This window comes from Hordeum vulgare, chromosome 3H, assembly GCF_904849725.1.
Source record: "Hordeum vulgare subsp. vulgare chromosome 3H, MorexV3_pseudomolecules_assembly, whole genome shotgun sequence".
In the NCBI taxonomy this organism is placed as follows: domain Eukaryota; kingdom Viridiplantae; phylum Streptophyta; class Magnoliopsida; order Poales; family Poaceae; genus Hordeum; species Hordeum vulgare.
In genome coordinates, this window is record NC_058520.1 from 1,738,752 (window position 1) to 1,764,251 (window position 25,500).

A 25,500-nucleotide genomic window follows, 5' to 3' on the forward strand; every position below is an offset into this window, starting at 1 on the left:
GCTCGACCTCCCCGCGTCGCATGGAAGAAGGAGGGCCCCGGCGCCGGCGTAGACGAAGAAGGGGCGGGGCGGGGAAGAGCATAGGGCCAGCTCGCGAACCCCCGCGTCCGAAGGAGGACGGAAGGCTCGGTGTCGCCGGCGACCATGCCGAGCTCGACCACCCCGCGTCGCAAGGAGGAGGGAGGGCCCCGGCGTCGGCGCATACGAAGAAGGGCGGGGCGGAGTAGAGAACAGGGCGGGGCCCTCGCGGGCGCTGATGACGAAGGGGAGGTGCTGCCGGCGATGGAGATGAAGGGGAGGGGAGGCCACCAGAGAGCAGTCGCCGTGGACTTGTGGATAGGGATGGGGTGGGGAGAGGAGGGAGTGGGTGAGATTGTGAGTTTTTTTTCTATAACCGAGTTGGGGAGTGGGTGATGCTGTGAGTGGGTACCGTTTATGTCCTATAAAAACATTTTTTTTAGCAACTCGGTTATTTTGTGTAGGCATGTCCGATTCACTTGCATGGGTGAGATTTTTGTTATCACCGCGGCTATCAAATATCTATAATTTAATTTAATTTAATTTAATTTCTATAAAATCATTTTTATATAAAACATTTATAAAATTGATAAAAATGTATTGGATGTATTTAATTTCTATAATCATATATAAGTCATTTGTGGTCTGTGGATGATAAATTTTATGGAGTACTTCACTGGAAATGATTTGTCTGACACTCCTACGCAAGTAATTTTATGTAATACTTATTCTATGTTGTATCATTACTTAACTCTTATTTCTACTTTAATAGGATCATTTTTATGTAATACTTATTCTATGTTGTATCATTATTTAACTCTTATTTCTACTTTAATAGGATCATATGGCAGATTTTAGAACAAAACTAGATGTCATTTTAGTGGACTCGGAATTGAATGATGATAATATAAGAAATGGAGACATGAAAGATGACGAAACCAATATAGATCCCACGGATTGTATGATTCTGGATGGACCCCCTCATAATCTCAAAACATGGAATACATCATTAAATGTTGAGCTCATCTCACAGTCATATATCCTTTCACCGTGTGTCAACCCAACAAACGATGACTTAATAGACGAACTGTGCTTGTTCATCGGTATGGTTGATGATGACGCTTTACTAGAGTAAGCCATGTTCTTTTAGTTCATTTTGTATTCTAATAAATTACTCTCATGTCATTATAATTGACGAAATTTTGATTTTACATAAGCGAATGGATGAAAAGCTCTGATCCTTACCCTATCAGCTTAAAGTTGAGACAAATAAAAAACATATTAAACAATGATGAATATATGGATATTGATTGCTTTAACATGGCTGTGCGGATACTAGCGCGGCACGAAGTCCAGCTTCTTAGAGACATTCCATCTCACTACATGGATCTAAACTTTTGTGTAAGTTACTATAATTGTGTTTTACATATTTTTTCTCATAGCACTATTGTTTTCTTATTTTTATTTTAGTCCATGTTTCAATATGCACGAGACCCAAGTCATCATGAAAATATGGACAGTGCTACGTTTAAACGATTCTTTCATAGCTGGCCTGACAGCAATGAGTATCATATCTCACATTGTGATATGGTAAGATTTTAATTTTTCGTTTATAACAGTGGTTTATTTGGTTTTAATTAATATTTCATGTATTTATAAATGCATGCATCATTGCAGATTTTATTGCCTTGGGACATTTTTGGGTTGTTTCTATTGTTTATCTTGGATCAAGATAAAAAAATTATCTCAATTTTTTGATCCGATACCAATACCTACTTTGGGGAAGAATATACTTAAAACCGTGGTCAGTAACCTAAACCTCGCACTCCAAGTTGCAAACCCTGCATTCAAGGACGATATCTCTAAATGGGAATGTATAGTTCCGGTTGTTCCAACAAACTCACACTGGTATGAATCTTTTCAATGCATTAAATATTAAATAATTCATTCATTCAACACACATTATGTGTTTATTTCATACATGCAGTGCCTTGTCGGGGTATTTGGTTTTTAACTACATGCACTCATTGTGCGATGGAAAGCTATATTTTTCTATACCCGAGGTGAGTATTTACACCATGCTTATTTGTATACACATTACACATACAAACTTGTTATAACAATGTTGTCTAATGCATATGTAAGATTGTTTTGAACGGAGGAAGCGATTTTTGGTGCATATTTTAAAGTATGAAGAAAATGAATCTCAAAACAATATCCCATACATTGAAGGAAGCATCATAGATCGCATCTATAGATGGACTTTCATTGCTTCAAAAGATGGACCATCAAGATGTGCTTAGTCCTGGTTTTTAAAATATATTTCTGTAACAATTATAATACAATTATTATGTGATCGTGAATTTTGTGCGGAGACATGTTTCTGGATCATATGTTACGCACGTTCACATTTTTTTTATATAAGACACCGATAAATGGCTCAATAAAAAACTCAAATATGTTTTACTATAGATTATGAAACGTGTGTTGGATCATAAATATGTCACAATTTTGAAAATACAATTTGAATGACATAATAACATTTTGTACCCGTCTGAAAAAATCAGAAATTATTTTTCTATGATACCATATGAATCCAATTTTTTTAAACGTGCGTTGCACGTGCATACTTACTACTCCCTCCGTTCCTAAATATAAGTCTTTGTAGAGATTTCACTAGTGGATTACATACGGATGTATATAGACATACTTTAGAGTATAGATTAAATCATTTTGCTCCGTATGTAGACCCTTAGTGAAATCGCTTAAAAGACTTATATTTAGAAACGGAGGGAGTAGTTTTTAGCTAAAATCATCCGGATGATTTGTAGTAGCTGTCTTTTTATATTGCAGGAACACGTGCGAAATGCTCACTTGAGCCGCAGCCCAACGATGGGCCTGGGCCCGATGGCCCAGCCCGTCGTGGTAGCGGGGCCCGCCCCTGACCCGTTCCCCCCACTTCCTCGTTGACCCCATCCATCGGATAACAATCATCAGAAACCGTCCACCGGTCACTGACATCCGGGCCACCCCGTCGGTGCACCACGGCTGGACCCACCTGTCACTTTCACACGGACGCTTTGGCCATGTGCGGTGCGCCGGGCGGACGACGGACGGGATCCCCCACCGCTTCTCCGTCTCTCCCCTTTCCCCTCCTCCCACCGCCCGAATATCCCAAGCTTGCGTCTTTCGGCGGCGGCGGGCGGCGAGGAGACGGAGCCCAGGCCGGAGGAGGGAGGACCGTCCCCCAACCGTCTGGCCGAGAGGTGCGTGCGACCCTCGCTTCTCCCCGGCCCGAACGCCCCCCACCATTCCATTTCCATCCGCCCGCCCGATTCGTCTCCGAGGTGCGTGCCTTTCTCGCCGTCGCCGGAGCCGTAGCCATTCCGCTCCGCGCTCAGAGGTTTCCCCTCCTCTTGTTATTCAATTCGTTCTAGGAGGAGCCGGATGCCGCGGCGGCCGACCGAAATGTCAGCCGCACATGTATGCATTTCAATTTGTTTCCTCAGGCTGCAGTCCATCTAATCTTTCCTCACCGAGCTCCTTCCTCCGTCGGCACTCGGAGATCCTCGACGTTCCTCGCTGCATTTTATCTCTCCCCCCCTTCAGAATTTGCTTCCTGGCCCGTGGAACTGTCTCCACGTTCAGTCCTCTGTTTCTCCTTCCAGTTCCTGTCGAGTTTCCTGCAGAATAACTATGAATCTGTCACTTGCTGAATTGCTGTCCGCTCTTGGGAAGAACAATTTGTCCCATCTCATAACTTATTCTACACCTTCTTGGCTGCTGGAATTTACTTCCCAGTCCATTGATTCATCCCCAAATCAGTCCATCCATGGTAGTAAAACTCAAGGTGAACTGTTCTTTTTTTTCATCCTAGACAGACAGAGTGAACCCTACGCCATTGAATTGAAGATTAAAAGAAAAAAAAAGCGCATGCCGCTGGTGCTTATCCTAATCAGTCTGGTGGCTCTGTCGGTTGGCATGTACTGAAATTCTACACTGGTCTGGTGGCCGTTTCGGTTGGCATGTACCACTGGAATCCTACACTAGGCTATCTGGTGGGTTTTGGTAATCACATGAACAATGATGGCTGAACAATCGGTAGCAGCGTCTCGTGTGGTTGATGTTGTTTTGCCTTTTTCCTGTTGGTTGTATCTAGTTCAGGGTACTAGCTATACACTAGTACTTGTTGGCTCTAGTTCAGAGTTGAGACTGCTTGTTCTGTACAGTACGTACTAAGTGTGTGTCTGCAATCATGGTAATCGGTGCTACTTAATCATGCATCGCAGAGGCAACAACAGAGACACTATGATGCCTGGAGCAGATGAGGCGTTTCTGGCAGAGCCGAGAACGACGCTGGTCTTTGGGGCTGTAACATCTAAATCGGAGCCACTGACCTTTCAAGAGTCCCTCAGATTCGTCAAGAAAGTGAAGGTGAGTTCCCCTGTGTTCCTCCAACACTTTATTTATTTATTTATGCTGTTACATGATTTGCATATCCTGATTATAATATGAATCTTGCATCACTGCTTAATCTTGTTTCATTTATCCCTCTATGTCCGCCATCTTGGATAGTGTTTACACTTGGAAGAACTCCCCCTTGTGAGATCTTGATGGATTCCTCGGTTCGTATAGTTATTGAGTATGAACAGACCACGCTTAGCAAGCAGTACGAGTGATGAGCTATTTGCTTTCGTTTAACTGTTTTCAGGCAAGTTGTATAGATCTAGAATATACAAGAAAAAAACTGGGAGGGTGGGCATTAAGAATGCCAGGCCAGTCAGAAACCTCTGGAACTGTCATAAGGAATATTATTATTGCTCTCTTTTTGTGATTCTAGGAACTTTTGAAAAGAAAAGAACTAGACTATTCTCCGTAAAAAAATTAGGGAAGAAGTAGACTATTCTCCGTAAAATATTATTATTAGACTATTATTAACAGAAGGAACCAGATACCCTCCATGTAACGCTGGTTCAGACTAGTAGAAGTGCTCTGCTTTCGCTTTACTGTTTTCAGGTGAGTTGCATAGATCTAGAATATACTCCCTCCGTCCCAAAATAACTGTCTCAAACTTAGTACAAGTTTCTACTAGAGCTAGTACAAAGTTGAGACACTTATTTTGGGACGGAGGGAGTACAACAAAAAATGGGAGGGAGGGGGGAGTTAAGGATGCAAGGCCATGGGTTAGCTCAGTCACAAACCTGATACCGTTTAACCTTCCTGTTAACAAAAGTAACCTGATACCCTCCATTAACACTGCCTCAGACCCTGTTTATAACTTTATGTCCCATGTTCCAGCATACAAGCGAAATCCGCAATCGAGCTTCAGTGAAACCTTGATTAATAAGTGTCTTCCATTTCAGGCTCGCAACTACATGCTGTACCTGTCGCTGTTCGACATCCTGGGCAGGACGGAGCTGTCCCAGCTGGAGGCCTACCAAACGGTACGAAACCACGGGTGCCGTTTGCACCCTCTCTTTGAACCAACCGACTGAAACGCCGTGCGCATGTTTGCTGTGCAGCTGCAGCTGCTGTTCCGCGACCACCCGGACCTGCACAAAGGGCTGGAGAAGTTCAGGCCTCCAGTGCACGCGAAGCACGCCCCTGCGAACGGCAGCCTGTGGCCGTGGGTGTTGGCGTGCGCCGCGGTCCCGCTGGTGGCCATGAGCCTGATCCCGGCGCTGGGGAACCCGGTGCTGTGGCTCGTCCAGCAGACGCTCGGCGAGAAGATGAGGGCGGCGTGATTCGAGTCGGGCCACTAGAGTTGCAGGGCATGTTGCTCCTCGGATGGCCGCTAGGTTTATCAATCCCGTCAGTGAGTCAGTCAGTGAGCGAGTCAATCAATAATGTAATTAGTTGACACATGGTCGTGTGCGTGCGTGCGGGTGGGTGGTGTATATATAGTTAGGGCAAGCAAAGCAACAATCATCATGGGATGGGATGGACGGGGGAGGAAATTGGGGCTGGGTTTATTGGGCTGCGAAGTAGTATGAGGTAGGCAGGCACCGGGAAGAAAGAAATTTGGTTATGCTCTCCAGTGCTAGTGCTGGATCGAACTTGTTATTTTTACCTGCATACATGTGTGTGATGCTCTCTCCAGCTGCTGTTAGATGTTGCTACTAGTGCATTGGGCAGGCAATCCTTAACCACGATCTTTGGTTGCTTCCTTCCAAGTTATACTACTCACACTACTGGTCGTAGACCAAAGTTTTTTTTTTAATTGTTTGGATTGTTTACCATATGTATCATGTGGTCTAAACCTTTGGAAATTGGGACATCATCCCCGTTCTCCCCAAAAAAAATCTAAACCCACAAATGCATGTATACACTGATTCAGTTCTCATATCTCTCTTTTTTCCCGCGGTGGCCGATGGTAGCTGGAGCATCCCCACAATAGTTATTACTCCCTCCGTCTTAAAATAATTGTCTCAAGCTTAGTGTAATTTTATACTAGAGATAGTACAAAGTTGAGACACTTATTTTGAAACGGAGAGAGTAGTTTAGAAAAACAGAAAAAATGTTTAACAAAATCACTACGAGAAACCAAGAGCACTAGAGTAGACAGGCTAATGAATTAGCGGAGCTTATTTCAGTCGTCAATGACAAAATAAAGTTTTTCATCTGCATACGGCCTCGCCGGTTTTTGCCACTGACATGGTGCCGTGCTAACTGGCTGCTGTCTCATCACAGCCAATGTAATCAATCGTCAGCAGTTTTACTTCAATTACGTCGACGGCAAGCATGCACCACTGAAGTAGCTCCCTCGACGCCGATGTCGACGGCCCCATCGGGGTCTTCTTCAGCCTCTCCTTCTTCCCTGCAGGTTACCTTCCTCCCTTTTTCTCTTCTGCTGCAGATTTAACAGTGATAAGCATGTAACATAATGTTCAAATTGATTTGTAACTAATACAATTTAATATGAACAATTCTCTTAAGCATAAACACTCATCGTGGCTTTTTGAGCCTGCTTCCTTGCCTTCAAATCTTTAAGTTTGTGGATTCGAGCTTGGATGGCTTCCTCGATAGTATTAAAGGTCCCTACCTGTATCTTCTTCCTCTTTACATTCACGTACGCCGAGTACCTGACAGATTTCTCCAGGCGAACACCGGGGAACTCTGTCCTCATGCATGTGCCGGGTTTTGGCCCAGAAATCATGGCGGACGGAAGCGAGGGAGCACCCTACAAGTCGTCCTCGCCGTTCCTACGCAGGTCAACACCGCCTACTGGGATCGATTCCAGCCGGAGACGCTCCACCCCAAGGACTGGTTAGACGACATGTACTCCTCCTCCTCTGACGACGACTCCTCTTACTACTACTCGCACCAATCTAGCGAGGAGGAGGTGCAGGAAATGCAGGGAGAGGAGCGGGAGGTCCACATGTTTGCGCATGACATCGAAGCCAAAGAGGGAGACAAAGAGCTCCCAATTGATATGGAGGCACTGCCAGGCGTGCCCGACATCGTCAAGATGGAGGGTGACGAGGACCAAGGTGTGGTGGATGACAAAAAGAAGAGGAAGAAAGCCGTCAAGAAATGTGTTGCAGTGGAGGTGCGCCGCTCAGAGTGTCTGAAGCAACTGAATAACTGAAGATGTTGGACTGATGAATTGAAGAAGGAGGCAGTTAGGTATGCTGATTAGTTATAGAATTTAGCATATAAGTTATCTACAAGTTATCAGCGCAGAAGTACTGAACTATTTTGGTTTACTTGTTAACTCAAGTTATCAACTATGCTCTGAATTCATATGGTTTAATCCCATGCGCACCAATTATCTCTAAAGTTCTTTGTTTTGGACCATATAGCATGCATTCAGTTAACCAAAATAGTGTCAATTCCAGAATTCAGTTAAACTAAAACAATAACCTTCAGTTCTACCACAAATTAATCTGTACAGAATTAAACTTCACTCATACTTCATTTCATGAAACCTTGAAGTTCACACATAATCCATTACACAAATAAGATCAAAGACCTTGAAGTTCACACATAAATCACCTCAGGTTAATGTAATTAAAGTTAATACAAATTGAAAGTGCGTTATATCGACTAGAGGGGGGGTGAATAGGAGATTTTTAGAATTTCATCGCTCAGGAAATTCCTTTTGAGGAAATTCCTCACTGATGACTAACTTACAGCGGAAACGGTTACGGATCAGACGTGCAAACTTTCACAATAGCAGTATTACAGAGTGAAGAATGTGAAAGCAGATTGCACAGTAAGCAGGCACGCAGAAAGCAGGTGATGATTAACTATAGTGAAGAATTTGGGGTTGAGGAAATTCAGAGAAAGTCTTCAGCAAATTCTTCAAACAGTCACAGTGAAAGTCATCAACACATAATACAGAGAAAGTAAAGAGTTGAGGAATTAGAACCCGATTCTTGGTGGAGACTGTTGTTGATGACCCAGTTCCAACTATTGTGACAGTTGTACATCTGGTTTGGAGCGGCTTGGTATTGAAACCAAAGGACACCCAGTCCCGGGACACACAGTCCCTACCGTATTCTCCTTGAGCTAAGGACACACAGTCCTCGCCCAACACTCGTGGTAAGTCTTCAGGGTAGACTTCCAAACCCTCACAAACTCGGTCACCCGGCGATCCACAATTGACTGCTGGATTGCTCTAGACCATGACGCCTAACCGTCTGGAGGATGCACAGTCCTCAAAGGTAAAAGGCTTCAGTCCCACACAGGAACAACTTCTTCAGTGATGCTCAATCACTAGGTTTGGTTTGTGGTTTCGGTGGGTGGTGTATTTCCTCACTGATGATTTACTCTCGTAGGCTCTGAGGAATTTGGGTTGCTCTTATGACAAGTGTCAGTTTCTAACGGAGCAGCCAACCAGCTAGTGGTTGTGGGGGGGCTATTTATAGCCTGGGAGCATCCCGACATGATTTGACATTAATGCCCTTAAATAATATGACCGTTGGAGTGGATAAGATCAGTGACTTGGCGTGGCTTATCGAAACGGTCGGGACCCTCAACTGTGAGAGTCCTCATGTCACTCATATTCCTCACTTGAGGCTTTTGGTAGGATTTGGCTTGGGTTGAGCATCATGAGGAAATCCATTCCATAGTGTTACTTTGACCCCCTTTAACAGTACGGTGTTCCTATTCATCAAACGCGAGGAAAGTATAAACGGAAAACGTAAATCTTCACGCTTCAATTTCTTCAAACTGATTTTCTTCAGGAACCACCGATCTTCTCAATATCAATATCTTCCTGAGGAATATCAATTTCACTGCAGATTCCTCGTGATTCATTTCTTCAGCTTCAGACCAATTTCTTCAACTGAAGACATATATTTTTAGGGGTCGATATTCTTCAAATATCTCAAACTCCTCAATGACTTATAGATCTTGTGTACACTTATAAACACATTAGATACTTAACCTATAAGTCTTCAAACCACCAAAATCACTAAGGGGCACTAGATGCACTTACAATCTCCTCCTTTTTGGTGGTTGATGACAATTAGGTTAAGTCTTCAACAGGGAATAAAAATGTGAAGTGTAAATACTCAATTGAGAAATTTGAAGACAGGATTCACAGAGACTCCCCTGAAGATGTGCATACCTTGAGGATTTTGCTTTTATAGCATATGCACATTGATGACTTATATCATGGAGATCTCCCCCTGAATCTTGTAAATCATGCATATATATAACATATCATATGAAGAAAATGAAGATGCATGATGGCAAATGGTATCTGACGAATTCCAGCATGCGTGCATTAAAACTTGAGGAATAAGCATGCGAAGAAAAACGTTCAAAAAGCGTCAGAGTACCATCGGGCTTAAGTTACAACTCATTACATAAAAACTTCAGAAGAGCCAAGAGTTTGTAACTTAAATATAGTTCATAAGCCCCAAAAAAATAACTCCCGTTTGAAGACTAACTCTCAAGTTTCTCCCCCTTTGTCATCAAGTGACAAAAAGGGACAAACTGAGGACTAACGCCCGTGAAGACTTCATTTCTTGGCGGTTGATGAAGATCCTTGGCGCTTCTTGGGTGTAGTCTTCTTCCTTGGGCCTGTTGCGGTGTCGAGTTGTTCCTCATCGGATTCGGCGGTGCGGAAGGACGAGAAGGAGTTGTCTTCAAGATCTGGCACTGGAACGGGCCTGAACTTCTTCTTGGAAGGCCACGACCAGTCAAAGTCCTGCTCAAAGTTCAATTCTTCAAGCTCAGTCTGGGTCTTCAGATGTGCAAGGGTAGCCCAGGTGCGATCAATAACCTCATGCAGATAGTGATGATTAAGTTTCACAGAGTTCTGTGTCTCAGTGAGGGTTTTCACAATGGCACCAAACTGGCGTTTGACCCATTTGTGGTTGTGATCCACCTTCTGATGAAGACTGAGGAGAAGCTCTCTGGTGTTTAGCACGCGAGGAGGAACAGGGCTTGGTGGACGAGTCTCAGTATCGTCCCATGAGGAATATGCATCTGGCTCTTTAAATTGACCATCAAGAGGCCTGCTGCCTTCATCAATCACAGACTTTCCTTTTCCCTCAAGGGGCTCGAAAGTCTTCTTGTTGACCCGGATAGGAGCCATATAACCAACATGGTTCTGGAAATCTGCGTGGAAGTTGATGCCTGTCCTAGTCCTGAGGAATCTCATGATTCATGGTGCATAAATTTTTGTGATCATAGGGGCACATGGCATTGTCAGCCAAAGTCCTCAAGAAGAAATCATGGATATTCATGGGGATATCGTGAATGATGTTGTAGAGGATATTCTTCATGAGGCCGACGACATCTTCTTCATCATCATGGCCTTTGATGGGCGCGAGCACACTGCAGAGAATGCGGTAGACAGACCGGGGTGTGTATTTGAGCTCATGGACGAGGAATGTGGTTCTTGAGGGTTTTCCTGCAGCCAAAGGCTTCATGAGGACTTCCATCATTTCATTTGGTAGCTCACGCTCACCATAAAGCTTTACTGCCCGTTCTGAAGGAATTGGTACGGGCAGTTCTCTGAGGAGTTCAGATGCTGGAGCTTTGTAGTGAGTGTTTTGGGTCATCCAGTCGAACACTCAAGTGTTGATGTCATCAGCATTGCTCGAGATGTGCAGAGTTGCATAGAACTGAAGAATAAGCTCGCTATTCCAATCTGATATGTCAGAGCACATAGGGAGCAAACCTGCATCATGAAGTACACTGAGGACTGGTTCCATGCAGGGAATTTTTTCAAGTTCAGCATGAGGAATGTGCCTGTGCTGGAATATCTTGTTGCGACCACAGAGCACAGAACCATAGTAGTTCATCTGAGTCTTTGTCCAAAACTTCAGATGCCTCATTTGAGGCTTGTCATACGGATTCTCTCCAATGAAATACATGTGTTCCTCAAAGAAATTTTCTTTCTGAAACTTGGGCCGCTTCGAGAATGGCGGCGCTGAACTGGCTGGATCGTGTGCTGAGGAATGGGTGGGGAAACAACCATGGCAGTCTCTGGGTTGAGTACAATGAATTCATTGTCAGGGGCGGGAACATTTTCTTCAGCAGTGTCCTCATGTTGAGGAATTTCATCAGCTGGTGTTTCTTGCTCTGGCTGAGGATTTTTCTTCTTCCTCCTCAGCTTGAGGAGTTTGGTCAGCCTGTTCAGTGGGAGGAGCCTGCTCAGACTAGACATATTCTTCAGCTTGTTTTTCATCATCTGACTTTGTGGCAGAAGCAGATTCATCAACTGCTGCAGCTGAAGCTTGAGTAGTCTCTTTCTGAGGAATATGAGGTTGAGGACTGTCATCAATCTGTATTTCTTCATCAGTATGCTCCTCAGAGGCAGCATCCTTCATTTCTTCATCTGCCCTTGTAGTTTGGTCACCAATGACGACCATTTCATATAAAGGTGCAACATTTAGAGGCACCGGGTCCAGAGGGGCAGATTCTTCAGTTTCCTTGAGGCGTTTTGCCTCAATCTTTTCTTCTGCTAAGGAAGCTTTTCTCTTCTTCGCTTCCTTCTCAGCAGCTCTTGTCTTTTTCGCGTCTGATGCAGACGGGGTTAACTTCTTCACCTTTGAAGCTTTTGGTGAAGGTGTTTTCTCGACAGATTCTTCAGCTGGCAGTGAGGAACCAGCTGGAACAGAGTCATCAGCCTGCTTTGGTAAAGCAGCTGGATCAGTAGCAGTTGCATCATGGGTTGCAGTTTCATCTGTGGTGGTCTTGGTGATGATTTCTTCAATGGCCGGCTCATCAGCTCGGCGCTCTTGGTGTTGTTCCTCACTTTGAGGAATTTCCTCCTCATCAGGAGATGCATCTTCTGGCTGTTCAACCAGGGGCTGAGGAGTTGGTGCTGGTTGTGGATGTCGCTTGTTGTAGTCATCAACAACACTAGTGGCTAGCTTGATGAAATTGCGTTTGATGCTTGTGCGGTCTGACAGTTTCTCACACTTGTCAGACAAGACTTGCAGCTCTGCCTGGGTTGACACCAATGCTTCAGGCGTCAGCTTGAGGACATTTTGCCTGAGAAATTTCTCCTTTCTGGCCTTTGCAATCTTTGCCTGCTTGGCCTTCTGTTACTTCCACTTGGCTTCGTTTATGAAGGTAGCCACCATGTGGCTGACGCCACGAGGAAGTTTCAAATCATCAATGGGTGTGTTTGGGTCTTCATACCACACATTGATGAAGTCGAGGAGGACCTTGGGGGTCCATGGCCAGAGAAATAACACTGCCTGATGCTTGTGCTACCCGTTCTTGCTTGTTCCTGATGCCTGGGCAGAGGTGCAGGTTCAGTAGTTGTCAAAGTCTTCATAAGGGGAGTTGAAGACTTTGTCTCCGAGCTAGTCGCAGCTGGGAGTGAGGAGCTAGAGCTGGCAGTCGTAGTCTTCACGACTTTCTTCTGTACTGGCTTTGGAGGTGGAGCTGAGGACTTTCGTGTAGATGAGATGGGTGCTGTGGATTTTGGCGCTGATGGTTTTGGAGTTGACGGTTTTGGAACCGAGGGTTTTGGAGCTGAGGGTTTTGTGACAGAAGCCTGTCCAGATTTCTCTTGAGGCTTTGGAGCCTTTGGCTTTGATGGCGCAGACTGCTTTTGAGGAATCTCTAAGCCGGAAGTTTCTGCTGCTCAGGAATGAGCAGCACCGGAGGCAGCAGCTGAGGATTCATGAAATTTTTTAATGCTGTTTCGGCTTGCTTCTTGAGCTTGGACAGATGCCTTTCTTTTTCATCTGGGTAGTCATCAAGTGTCATAAGACTTGAGGGATGAGCAACTTGATGATCCTCAAGTGGAGCCCTTCTGCCAAGAGGCTTCAAAGCGAATTTCTTCGCATATTTTGGGTCACAAACATGTACTCCTTCCACTCCTTTGCCCATCTACGTTCAATTTTCTGCAGTCTAATCTTTCTTTTAGGCATTGTCTCAGGTTCATCATCAGGCGTGCAATAGTCCATGTATATGTCATCAGGAATATCAACAGCTGTGTTCTGATCCAGTTTCTTTCCTCCCTTCTGTTTCCTTTTTTCCTCCATTTTCTTCAGACGAGGAATTTGCTAATGATTTTGAACTCTTGAAGATTCTGATGAGCCTTGAAGAGTTTCTTCCAGAAACGCTGCAAATGAGTTAATGTGATGAGAACCGAGAGATTCATCAGCTGACATGTGTGTACCTGTGAACAGAGTATAGTTGCGAGGAATTTGGAGAGGTCATATGCGTTCTCAGATTTGAAGAAAATGAAAAAGTTTGACAGTTTGAGGAATATAACCAGTGGTTGACGAATTTGCTTAAGCATACTGTTCTTGGGTTTCCAGAGTTGTACAGATCAGAAAATTCGCACAATTGAGGAATCTCGTGAAAAATCTTAGATGCTTAGCTAGTTCATCAATGATTACAAAACATAATAAAAAGAATGCGAACAACAACAAAATAAAAGAGTTAATGGGAATGTAGAGAAGGCAAAATAATTAGAAGGAAGAACACACACATTTTTTGAATACACGTGAAACATTTTCTATATTACAGTTTGAACATGGCGGACATTGTTTTGAAAATACATGATTAACATTTTTAATACAACATGAATTTTTTTAAATACCTAGTATTTCATTTTGACAGTACATCATTAACATCTTTAGTACGACATGAAAATTTTCTATATACCTATTTAATTTTGAAAATACATGATTAACATTTTAATACCACATGAACATTTTCGAAACACCTATTTACTTTTTACAATACATGATTCACAATTTCAATACAACATGAACATTTTCTAAATACGACACACACATTTTCTATATACCTATTTAATTTTGAAAATACATGATTAACATTTTAATACCACATGAACATTTTCGAAACACCTATTTACTTTTTACAATACATGATTCACAATTTCAATACAACATGAACATTTTCTAAATACGACACACACATTTTCTATATACCTATTTAATTTTGAAAATACATGATTAACATTTTAATACCAGATGAACATTTTCAAAACACCTATTTAACTTTGACAATGCATGATTAACATTTTTAATACAACATGACATTTTCTAAATACGACACACACATTTTCTATGTACCTATTTAATTTTGAAAATACAGGATTAACATTTTAATACCAGATGAACATTTTCAAAACACCTATTTAACTTTGACAGTACATGATTAACATTTTCAACACACCATGAACATTTTCTAAATACGAAACAAACATTTTCTATATACCTATTTAATTTTGAAAATACATGGTTAAGATTTTAGTACCAGATGAACATTTTCAATACACCTAATTAACTTTGACAGTACATAATTAACATTTTTAATACCACATGAATATTTTCAAAACACCTACTCTATTTAATTTCGACAGTACATGCTTAACATTTTCTAATACAGCACGAACATTTCATAAATACTCTCTCTGTAAACTAATATAAGAATGTTTATATTACTAAAGTAGTGTTCTAAATGTTCTTATAATTGTTTACGCAGGGAGTACCTATTTAACTTTGACAGTACATGAATAACATTTTTAATACACCACGAACATTTTCTAAATATGACACAAACATTTTCTATATACCTATTTAATTTTGAAAAAACATGGTTAAGTTTTAGTACCAGATGAAAATTTTCAATACACCTATTTAAATTTGACAGTGCATAATTAACATTTTTGATACCACATGAACATTTTCGAAACACCTACTGTATTTAACTTTGACAGTACATGCTTAAAAATGTTTAATACAGCACAAACATTTTGGAAATACCTATTTAGTTTTGACAATACATGATTAACATTTTTAATACACAATGAACATTTTCTAAATACATATTTTATTTTTGAAATTACAATACCATTTTTTAACGCATTATCACTTGTACAAAAAAGACACGAGGATTTCTTAGCGTAAAATACATCGATTCTTTTTTCACGTCGAATGATTTTGAAAACGCGCGGTGAACTTTCACATACTACACGGCGAGCATACTTGGAAAACCCTATGAAAATCTTCACACGACAACCCAAATAAAAGCGACAAAAAGATGAGGAACACAAGAGAAAAAAGAACAACCCAAGGCAAGGCATGTTTTGTTCATCGGTCGGGACTTTTTGGATGGACACGTAATTCGTCCGAATTTCGAATCGAAATTCAAAAAAGCCAGGTTTGGTTTGGGAAACCGGATCGGAACCCAACCCAACCCAACCCACAGCGTTTCCGTGCCGTGCGTGCGTGCGCTACCCACACCAACGAAGCACAACATTTTTCAATAAAAAAAAAAACCAACGAAGCAGAGGCAGAGGCAGAGGCAGAGCGGTCAGGTCACCGCCGCTGGCTCCGATCCGCGCCGTCCACGAGGCCCTTATCCTCCATCGGACGGCCGCCCGGTAGGTTTACGCCCTTCTCCTCTTCTTCTTTAAGGCGTCCTTCGTCTCGCTCCTCCTCCCTTCCATCTCACCACCATCGTTCCCCAAGCGAATTGCCTCTCGCGCCCGCGCTCCCCTTCGCCGTCGCCGGTGTTCCTTCGACGAAAGGCCGCTCCTTGGACCGCGCGCGCTCGCGGGACCGGGCAGATCCGGGGTTCAAGCCGGCCCGGGGGGGCAGGATCGGCGCCGGCGGCGGTGTGCAAGCAGGTCTGCCGAGGGAGGAACCGGCGCCGGTTCGCTGCGGCGGAGGGGACGAAGACGGCGACGAGGAGGAGGAGGGCCGGGCGGTGCATGGTGGCCTGATGAAGCGCTCCAGGGACGACACGCTCGCCGCCGCCGGCTCCCAGCCCAAGCGCACCGCCGTCGCCCGATCCGATCCGTGAGTAGCACCGCCAGCCCCGCCCGCCGCGTTTCGAGGCCCTTCTGCTGGCCGTCGAGTCTCGAGGGGGTTCGGTCTCGTCTTTTTTTTCCTCTTATCCAGTTTCGGTTCCGGCCCTTTTTTTCCGGGGTCGCCGGCGGGGCGACGCCCAAATAGTCGTCGCCGGCGGGCGGGAATTCGGGATTCGTTTCGGTTCTGGAGGCCCCGAATTCGCCTTCCTTCCTCCCAATTCCAACTCGGCGCCGCCCAAAAAACGGTGTTTTCGCTTCTCACCCTGCGATCTGACGGTTTGGCCCCTCGTGCAGGTCGCCGCCGCAGCCCATGCCTCCGGCGGGGTCGGGGTCGGCGCTGGTGCCGGCGCCGCCGCCTCAGGCCGTGGCCGCTCCGCCCGCGCAGCCCTCCGCCGCCGCCGGCCAGAAGCTGACGACCAACGACGCGCTCGTCTACCTCAAGGCCGTCAAGGACAAGTTCCAGGACAACCGCGCAAAGTACGAGGAGTTCCTCGAGGTCATGCGCGACTTCAAGAGCGAGAGGTCCTTTTTCCCCATCCCGATCCGTACCATCATTTCGCCGCCGACGTTTCTAATACTTGTTATATATGCATGGATTGACGCAGGATCGACACCAACGGGGTGATTATCCGCGTCAAGACGCTCTTCAACGGGTACCCCGAGCTGATCCTCGGGTTCAACACCTTCCTGCCCAAGGGCTTTGCAATCAGGCTGCAGGACGAGAAGAAGCCCGTCGATTTCGTCGAGGCCATCAACTTCGTCAACAAGATTAAGGTAGTACCCGTATAAAACACATAGGCTGCTGATCCATCATCATCATCATGTAAAAAAGCCAAGCTGTGATGCATGTCTGTATGTATGTATGAGTCGATCCGCGACGTGACTGCCTCCCCTTGTACAACAGAGCCGGTTCCAGCGCGACGAGCACGTCTACAAGTCTTTCTTGGACATTCTCAACATGTACCGCAAGGATAACAAGTCCATCCAAGATGTTTACCATGAGGTGCACATTCTCTTTTCATCTTTGGTTTGTGTTTCATTTTATTTCAGGTCTCTTCTTTCATTGCGAGGCTAGAGTTTAACACGTCTTTTTTGACAGGTTGCGGTGCTGTTCAGCGACCATAAAGACCTGCTCGAAGAATTCCAGCACTTCTTGCCTGACACCTCGGTGTCTCCGCAAGCAGGGACCGCGCCAAGAGGCGGCTTAGTTAAGCGGGAAGCTCTAATGCCCCCTGCCAGTAGGGGTCACATTGAAAAGGTATAAATCACAGGAGTGTTGTTTCGTTAGCTTCATTAGTGACTGGCTAGATATCACGAGGAAGGTGCTGATATGTATCTTAATTCTAATATTTTCCTAGGATTGTTATTGGTTGCCATTTTCTAGTGATTGAAATACACTTCGTGCATACACGGCTTTCATGTAGGTGAAAATGTTTAGATGTTTAACAAATGCTGCTTCTTAAATTTTGCATGATATTTGGTGTATTCATCACCTACTTCTATGTCTGTTAACTAAATATTGGAAACCAAGTTATTTTAATGTTTTCCGTTGATGTGATCGAGCTGAGCTGAGGTCAACACGATGTCAGTCATATATTTTTATCCCATTAGACATGTTTGCTGCATCTATATGATGACCGTGAGGTAATTATTTGTATAAAGTAGCCTGACTGTCATCCTATGTCTCATTCCTCAGCCTAGGGCTTTTCCATCTCATACCGACCGTGATGCCAGTGTCGATCGTCCTGATGTGGACCATGATCGCCAAAGACAACGGGAGAAGAACAAGGAGCGCAAGGCAGAAAGGGAGAGAAGGGATTATGATAGAGATGAGAAAGATGGTGAACAAGACAGCAAAGAGCTGGATGTTGGCCAGCATAAGCGCAAGCCTTTTCCAAGCGCAAACCTTGCAGCAGGTGCTGAGGCACACCAAGGAGGCCACCCTGAGATTCATGGAATAGCTAGTGCCTCTGCTTCATCATATGATAATAAGGACGCGTTAAAGAGTAAGTTTCTCTTTATTAGTGAGTACTCGTACTAGATAATATTTCTGGTCAGTATGGCAGTTTGTTGCTTTACATCACTGTTCGTCTTATGATCACGAAAGTGCAATTGCATGACCTTAAAATGTGTGCCCTTACGCCTGTTGCATAACTCTGTTTCAGTGTAGCCTTCTTGTGTCCGTGTCAAATATTCAGAAACAATGTGCATATGTTTCTACTTTATGTTTTTAATGCCTGAATATAGTCAATATCGTCTTTATATCTGTTCAACTTTCATGTGCTTTCCACTTGTATATTACTTACATCCACAATTTTTTCTTGCAACATTAGGTGCATACACACAGGAGTTCCATTTCTGTGAAAAAGTTAAGGAGAAGCTGGAATATGATGCTTACCAGGAGTTCTTGAAATGCCTTCACATCTACAGCCAGGAAATTATTACGAGAAGTGAACTGAAGAACCTGGTGGGTTTCTGCCGGAATTGTGCTTCTTCATATATTTTTTGAATATTTACTGTGAGACAAAGCTCTACAGTGCTTATTCAATAGTTAAACTTCAGTTCCTTCACTAAGTATGCTTAAGGATCAATCTTTCCCTTATCTATTTGGTCTTAATTTGTTATATGTGACTCATGCATATCCTCGCTGATTTTACAGGTTAGCGATATACTACAGCACTACCCTGATCTTATGGTTGGATTTAATGAATTCTTAGAACATTGTGAAAATATAGGTGCGTTGCATACCTAATGCATATCGATGACCATCTTGCAGGATTTTACATCACTACTGAATTTCATGTAATTCTTTCTGTTTTTTCCCACTCCGCAGATGGATTTCTGGCTGGAGTCTTTAGTAAAAGTATGTGCTATTTGCTTCAAAAATTGTATCCCTCTTTCCTAAATCATTTTGAATTTTCTGGTTAACGCTATTTTATCTGGATTGAAGAGCAACCTGGAAGGCTAATCAAAACAGAGGATAAAGAAAGAGATAAGGACCATGAGAGGGAGGAAAGGAACAGAGATCGGGACAAGGAAAGAGAAAAGGAACGGGAAAGACTACATCCAAAGGAAGGCCCTAGCCAGAAACCCTCGGTTGTCAAAGAGAAGTATCTATGCAAACCAATATCAGAGCTGGATCTCTCAAATTGTCAGCGATGCACTCCAAGTTACCGGCTTCTACCTAAAAATGTAAGATAATGTTGCTTCTGATGTTCTTCTTCATGCTGTGTTTCATCTGACATTTGGTTTCATTTTTTGTTTCATCTAACAATTTTGTTTAATGCTGCTTTCAGTACCCAATGCCTCCGGCAGGCAACAAGACTGATCTTGGTGCCTCAGTTCTTAATGATCACTGGGTGTCAGTGACATCAGGGAGTGAGGACTATTCCTTTAAGCATATGCGCAAGAATCAGTATGAAGAAAGTTTATTTAGATGTGAAGATGACAGGTACTGATCTATTATCCTATGTAAACTACTCTGTTTGTTGAATCATCTCTTGTTGCTGGTTACAAATTGGTCTGGATGTTTTCAGGTTCGAGTTGGATATGTTGTTGGAATCAGTTAATGCGGCAACTAAGCGGGTCGAGGAGTTGATAGAAAAAATGCAAGATAACTCGGTGAAACCAGAAAGCCCAATACGCATCGATGAACACTTAACTCGTAAGTACACTTTGTGTTCAGCGTATGTTGATATTATTTGGGGATGCTTGAACTGAATGGAACCTGACTAGTCCTTTTGGCTTATTAACCACTGCCTTTCAGCTCTGAATCTAAGGTGCATTGAACGGTTATATGGTGACCATGGTCTGGATGTGATGGACGTTCTTCGAAGAAATGCTAGTGTTGCACTTCCAGTTATCTTATCCAGGCTGAAACAAAAGCAGGATGAATGGTCAAGGTGTCGGTCTGATTTCAACAAGGTTTGGGCTGATATTTATGCCAAAAATTATCACAAGTCACTTGATCATCGCAGTTTCTATTTCAAGCAGCAAGACTCGAAGAACCTTAGCATAAAATGTATGTATACCTTTTGTACATGCAAATGTTTCTTATGGTTCCAGCCTCGCTTAGTTGCCTAATTTTACTTGATTCTGTTTTGTTGCTTTTGTAGCTCTATTGACTGAGGTTAAAGAAATTAATGAGAAGAAAAGAAAGGAAGACGATGTTCTCATTGCTATTGCTGCTGGAAATAGGCGTCCTATAGTTCCCAATATGTCATTTGAGTATGTAGATGCAAATATCCATGACGATCTTTATAAGATCGTCAAGTACTCATGTGGAGAAGTCTGTGGCTCGGACCAACTGGACAAAGTGATGAGGATTTGGACAACTTTTCTGGAACCAATTTTACGCGTCCCGCCTCGGTCCCATGGTACCGTGGATGCAGATATAATTAAACCCAAGAATGGGATCACAAAATCTGGTATTGCAAATGTGGGGGAAAGCAACACTTCTCCTGATGTAGTTGCTGCCCAGCAAGGCCATGGTGATGAAAGCATGCAACATGAACAAGCACCATCAGCTGTGGCTAGATTGGCTAGGTCAGTGAAAGGAGTTGCAGCAGACTCCCAAAATGGTTCCCGTGATGCAGATCGAACTGCTCGTAGAGATGACGAAGCATCAAATGCTGCACTAAATGAAGTATCTGCAGTAAGCACCCAGAACATGCCTACTGAGAGGTCAGCAGGACAACATAGCCATATGAAGGGAAACTCTGAAACCACACCAGGTTTGCATTTCTGATAGTTGGATGCTTTGTATTCGTTATTATCTATGACTTGATTAGGTATCTTTCTGCCAATGCTTATGATTGTCTTGCTTGCTAGGAGTGAATGCATCTAAAAGTTCACATGCTGGGGTTAGTATAGCTGGTGGTGCCAGGGCTGGCCATGAAGCATTACCATCTACTGAGGTATATAACGTCTTGTGAGCTCAGTTTACTCCCCACCTTTGTTAAGTACGCCAGGACTTCCAGTGAAGTATTACAGTCAGTTCACGTGCTGGAGCCTGTAGGTCGTATGGCTGCTGGTGCCAGGGCACTATTCTTTTCCTTTTTAATGGTCGTTTTTTCATTCTTGTGCAATTTCAATTTTCCTTTTTGTTGCTTTTTCCCTTCCCATTTTATCTGTCCGCTGCCCTTTTTGATGATGATGCTTGGAATAATGGAATATTTGTGCTTGTGTACCATTTATCCAAGGCAAAATGCACATTAATCTTTTTACCCATAGATCCACTCAACACCAGCTCATAGGTTTCTTGGTCGACAGGGTGGAGAGATTGGCAAGTCAGGATCATCTTTGAATGGTGGGGCTACCGGTGAGGGTAACAAAGGGCGCCTATTTAATGAACCTGCTGCGTCCCATAATACTTCGAAAGTTGAAAGAGAAGAAGGTGAACTATCGCCGAATGGAGATTTTGAAGAGGACAACTTTGTGCCTTTTGAAGATGGCGCGTCTAAAACAAAGGAAGGTTCTACGAGCAGAGCATTCAAGGTTAGACCTGGTCAAGTGGAACCTCATGCTGAGGCAGCTGGCGAGAATGACGCTGATGATGAGGAAAGCACTCAAAGGTCTACCGAGGACAGTGAAAATGCTTCTGAGGCTGGTGAAGATGCATCGGGAAGTGAATCTGGTGATGGCGAGCAGTGTTCTCGTGAAGATCATGACGAGGAAGAAGATATGGATCATGATCAGGATGCGAAGGCAGAAAGTGAGGGTGAGGCAGAGGGGACAACTGAGAACCATGACGTTGAAGGAGGAATATCGTTACCCGGAATATCATTACCTTCATCAGAACGCTTTCTGTACTCGGCTAAACCGCTGGCCAAGCATGTACCCTCATCTTTACATGGTCGGGAGAACAGATCATCACATATATTTTATGGGAACGATTCATTTTATATCTTGTTCAGGTTGCATCAGGTGAGCTTTTACAGTTGTGTTGGCCCTATGTCTTTGCATGTGCTCTCCTTTGCTAAACTTGGCAATTGCAGATGCTGTATGAAAGACTGCTTTCAGCAAAGACAAACTCTTCAAGTGCTGAAAAGAAATGGAGAATCTCCAAGGATACAAACCCACCTGACCTATATGCAAGGTAATATTGCTTTTCCGAATTGTTCCGTTGCTTATGTCAAGTGCTAAAGACTGCCAGCTGACTGTAATTGATCTCTCATTTTGATGAAGGTTCATAAAGGCACTGTACAACTTGCTCGATGGTACTTCTGATAATACCAAGTTTGAGGATGACTGCCGTGCTATTATTGGGACCCAGTCATACGTTCTCTTTACTTTGGATAAACTGATATACAAAGTTGTGAAGCAGGTAAGTTGAGCCATCCCCTGTTCTATTATCCACTCTGGGTTGGCTCTTGGCTGCAACATTCATTCTTGTTCTTCCCTGGCGTCAGCTTCAAGCCATAGCAACAGATGAAATGGACAGCAAGCTTCTCCAGCTTTACATATACGAGAAGTCAAGATCCCCTGGGAGGTTCTTTGATCTGGTCTATCATGAAAACGCCCGTGTCCTACTCCATGACGAGAGCATGTATCGTTTCGAATGTGTAAGCCTCATCCCAGTTTGTATCGATTTGTGTTGCAGATTAACTGGTTTACTTGTACTGCCGTTTTGATAATTGTCCAAGTCCTAGTCAATTTAACTTTCTCCCAAATTACAGTGCTCAAGTCCAACGAGGTTGTCTATTCAGCTGATGGAATATGGTCATGAAAAGCCTGAAGTGACTGCGGTATCCATTGAGCCAAATTTTGCCTCGTATCTTTTCAGCGAGTATCTGTCAAATTCATCAGGCACGATGTTGCCTGAAGGTGTCTTCCTTGGAAGGTATCCCCCGACCCCTACTCCCCACAACCAAATTGAAGCTCCTGATTACGTTTCTTCTGTTTGTAATCCATTATCTCTTGACGTTCTTCCAGGAACAAGCGGAAACATTCAAATGATGGTGAGCCTTCAGATTCATTAAAGGCCATGGATGGTATCAAAGTTGCTAATGGTCTTGAATGCAAGATATCCTGCAAGACCTCCAAGGTACTGCATCTTTATTTAATCGAAAATTCCATGCGTTCAGTTTTACCAGGATATTATGGTATTGCTTACAGTGGCATCCATATTTGCAGGTCTCCTATGTCCTTGACACCGAAGATTTCTTGTTTCGGTTGAGAAAGAGGAGGAGGCTTTCACCTGGTGGAAACGTGGCTGACAAGTCACCGACTTCCAAAAAGTATGCTGCAAAAGTGCAGCGCTTCCATTTGTTTCTATCCAAGCCTTAAGAGGGCCATAGGCAAAAAAAAACATTGGTAATTCCGCTCTGTTCCGAACCCTTCATCACTATATAGCATTGTGCTGTTTGTATATGGTTATACGGAGAAAAGTTTGGGAGATTGTTATCATGACATATATTTTTTTCCATCTCAAGAAAGTGCTATTCCAGACAAAATCGCATGATTTTGTGTAACAAGGCATTGATTTCCTTTTTGGCAGGCGCCTTGCAGACATTGTATCCAAATCAGGAGATGCCGCTGGGGTTGCGACCGCCTTGCTCTTGCTTCGACAGTGACAAGAATAATAATAATCAGCTGGCCGCTGGATAGATGATATACTTGGTAAATACAGCAAAGCAAAGCATGTTAGAGCCACCTCAGTCAGCCTTAGGCCGCGCCGAAAAAAGATGTGTGTGTGCGTGTCTATTTGTAAATATGTACTGTCAGAAGAATGTTGTTTGTTCTGTTAACATGTTACCTGTAGTGTCTTTTTGGTCGTAGAAGGATGATCACCATTTGTTGATGTTGGTATAGGTCTCTTGTTATGTCATATTGACTCAGTTTTTGGGTTCAAGATATGTAGCCTTGGTCGGTTAAATGCAAGTATTGCAACAGTCATTGTTTTTAATGTGATGATTCTAGTTATGCTGTTTGGTTGCCTTAAGATGAACCTTGCTATCTTGAACTGATGATTATATTTGGTGTGTTTTAGTGATGATTATATTTAGTGTGTTTTAGTGTTTTTGAACAATGATTGTATTTGGTGTGCCTTAAGATGAACCTTGTTATTTTGATGCTATTTGAAGTGACATGATTATATTTGAACTGCATCAGAATAGCTTCAAATAGCAAAAACACACCAAACATCAGTTTAAAACAACATAACTAGAAGCTATTTGAAATGACATGATTATATTTGGTGTGTTTTAGTGTTTTTAAACTGCTGATTCTAGTTATGCTGTTTGGTTGCCTTAAGATGAACCTTGCTAATGGCTTCATGGGTCACGACCATCTATAGTTGTTGAGTCGATTGTTTGAACTACTGGGGTTCCAACTTTGAATAGTATACTCGCTCTATTTTAAAATTAGTGGTGTGGTTTTAATTCGGATAATGAAACTTATAATTTAAACTAAAACTATGACACATTAATTTGAAGCACGGTTACCGGGCAAAAGACAGTTAAGATGTAGGTAAATTGTTTCATCTTTGTTACTCATGTGCTGATGATGTCCATCTTTTGACCGTGCTTTTCTTATCGGGTTTTAACCTTTTACACAGGTTTGTTTGCTTCTCTTTGGTTTTATTTTTATTTTATTTTTCCTTGGTTTTCTTTCTTTTTTTTCTTGATTTTCACAGTTTACTTTGGTTTCAGTTTTTGCTTATTTTTTCTTTTTCAAGACATGTCTAATTTTTTGTACACAATGTAAATTTTTTAAGCATAATGAATACCCGCTCCGTCTCAAAAAATTTGTCTTACATTTATCTAAAAATGAAAATATCTAAATACTAATACATGACTAGATACATTCATATCTAGACAGAACAAAGACAAGAATTTTGAAACGGAGGGAGTACTTTTTATACATGTTTAGCATCTTCTAATTACATGATTAACATTTTTAAAATTTTGTTTTCATGTCTATTTTTATACAAATTTATATTTGTGGCATACATCTAAAACGTTTTTTATACATGTTTAATATTTTTCAAATAAATGATTATTATTTTCTCAAATACAACTAATATAAGAGTGTTTAGATAACTAAAATAGTGATCTAAACACTCTTATATTAGTTTACGGAGTGACTACATGATTTGAAAAAGTTGCATACCTGTAAACATTTTAGAAATACACAGTGAAACATTTATGAATGATTAAAAATATTTGAAAACTATGTGAATATATTCTATATTTGTGTAAGCATTTTTTAAATGTTAG

The 25,500-nt window shown here is 42.8% G+C and overlaps 2 protein-coding genes across 4 annotated transcripts; both read left to right on the plus strand.

The window, feature by feature from the left end:
* Positions 1-3,121: 3,121 nt before the first annotated feature.
* On the plus strand, positions 3,122-6,164 carry LOC123442355. Of its 2 annotated transcripts, none has more exons than XM_045118371.1 (4): positions 3,122-3,365; positions 4,308-4,452; positions 5,382-5,462; positions 5,541-6,164. In XM_045118371.1, the coding sequence occupies exons 2-4, from the start codon at positions 4,327-4,329 to the stop codon at positions 5,760-5,762; spliced, it is 429 nt and encodes a 142-aa protein (XP_044974306.1). In that variant the 5' UTR covers positions 3,122-3,365; positions 4,308-4,326; the 3' UTR covers positions 5,763-6,164. The 2 variants fall into 2 exon arrangements, with proteins under 2 accessions (XP_044974306.1, XP_044974305.1); XM_045118370.1 differs by having other exon boundaries at positions 3,123-3,284.
* A 9,741-nt stretch (positions 6,165-15,905) lies between these two features.
* Positions 15,906-24,224, plus strand: LOC123442356 (paired amphipathic helix protein Sin3-like 3). Of its 2 annotated transcripts, none has more exons than XM_045118374.1 (23): positions 15,906-16,271; positions 16,577-16,804; positions 16,888-17,056; positions 17,187-17,285; positions 17,382-17,540; positions 17,979-18,288; positions 18,616-18,749; positions 18,942-19,017; positions 19,116-19,145; positions 19,233-19,474; positions 19,579-19,733; positions 19,819-19,946; positions 20,049-20,303; positions 20,398-21,015; positions 21,113-21,198; positions 21,554-22,207; positions 22,279-22,379; positions 22,469-22,607; positions 22,693-22,845; positions 22,960-23,123; positions 23,216-23,327; positions 23,417-23,596; positions 23,781-24,224. In XM_045118374.1, exons 1-22 carry the CDS (start codon positions 16,195-16,197, stop codon positions 23,567-23,569), a joined length of 4,242 nt encoding a protein of 1,413 aa, XP_044974309.1. In that variant the 5' UTR covers positions 15,906-16,194; the 3' UTR covers positions 23,570-23,596; positions 23,781-24,224. The 2 variants fall into 2 exon arrangements, with proteins under 2 accessions (XP_044974309.1, XP_044974308.1); XM_045118373.1 differs by having other exon boundaries at positions 16,113-16,271; positions 23,792-24,224.
* The last annotated feature ends 1,276 nt before the right edge of the window (positions 24,225-25,500 follow it).

Bases quoted from the DNA above. Each gene is read 5' to 3' on its own strand.
- LOC123442355 (XM_045118371.1), top strand. From the start codon at position 4,327: ATGATGCCTGGAGCAGATGAGGCGTTTCTGGCAGAGCCGAGAACGACG. The intron at 4,453-5,381 runs GTGAGTTCCCCT...CTTCCATTTCAG, and splicing joins GATTCGTCAAGAAAGTGAAG to GCTCGCAACTACATGCTGTA. The intron at 5,463-5,540 runs GTACGAAACCAC...TTTGCTGTGCAG, and splicing joins AGCTGGAGGCCTACCAAACG to CTGCAGCTGCTGTTCCGCGA.
- LOC123442356 (XM_045118374.1), top strand. From the start codon at position 16,195: ATGAAGCGCTCCAGGGACGACACGCTCGCCGCCGCCGGCTCCCAGCCC. The intron at 17,286-17,381 runs GTGCACATTCTC...CTTTTTTGACAG, and splicing joins TCCAAGATGTTTACCATGAG to GTTGCGGTGCTGTTCAGCGA. The intron at 20,304-20,397 runs GTATGTATACCT...TTGCTTTTGTAG, and splicing joins GAAGAACCTTAGCATAAAAT to CTCTATTGACTGAGGTTAAA.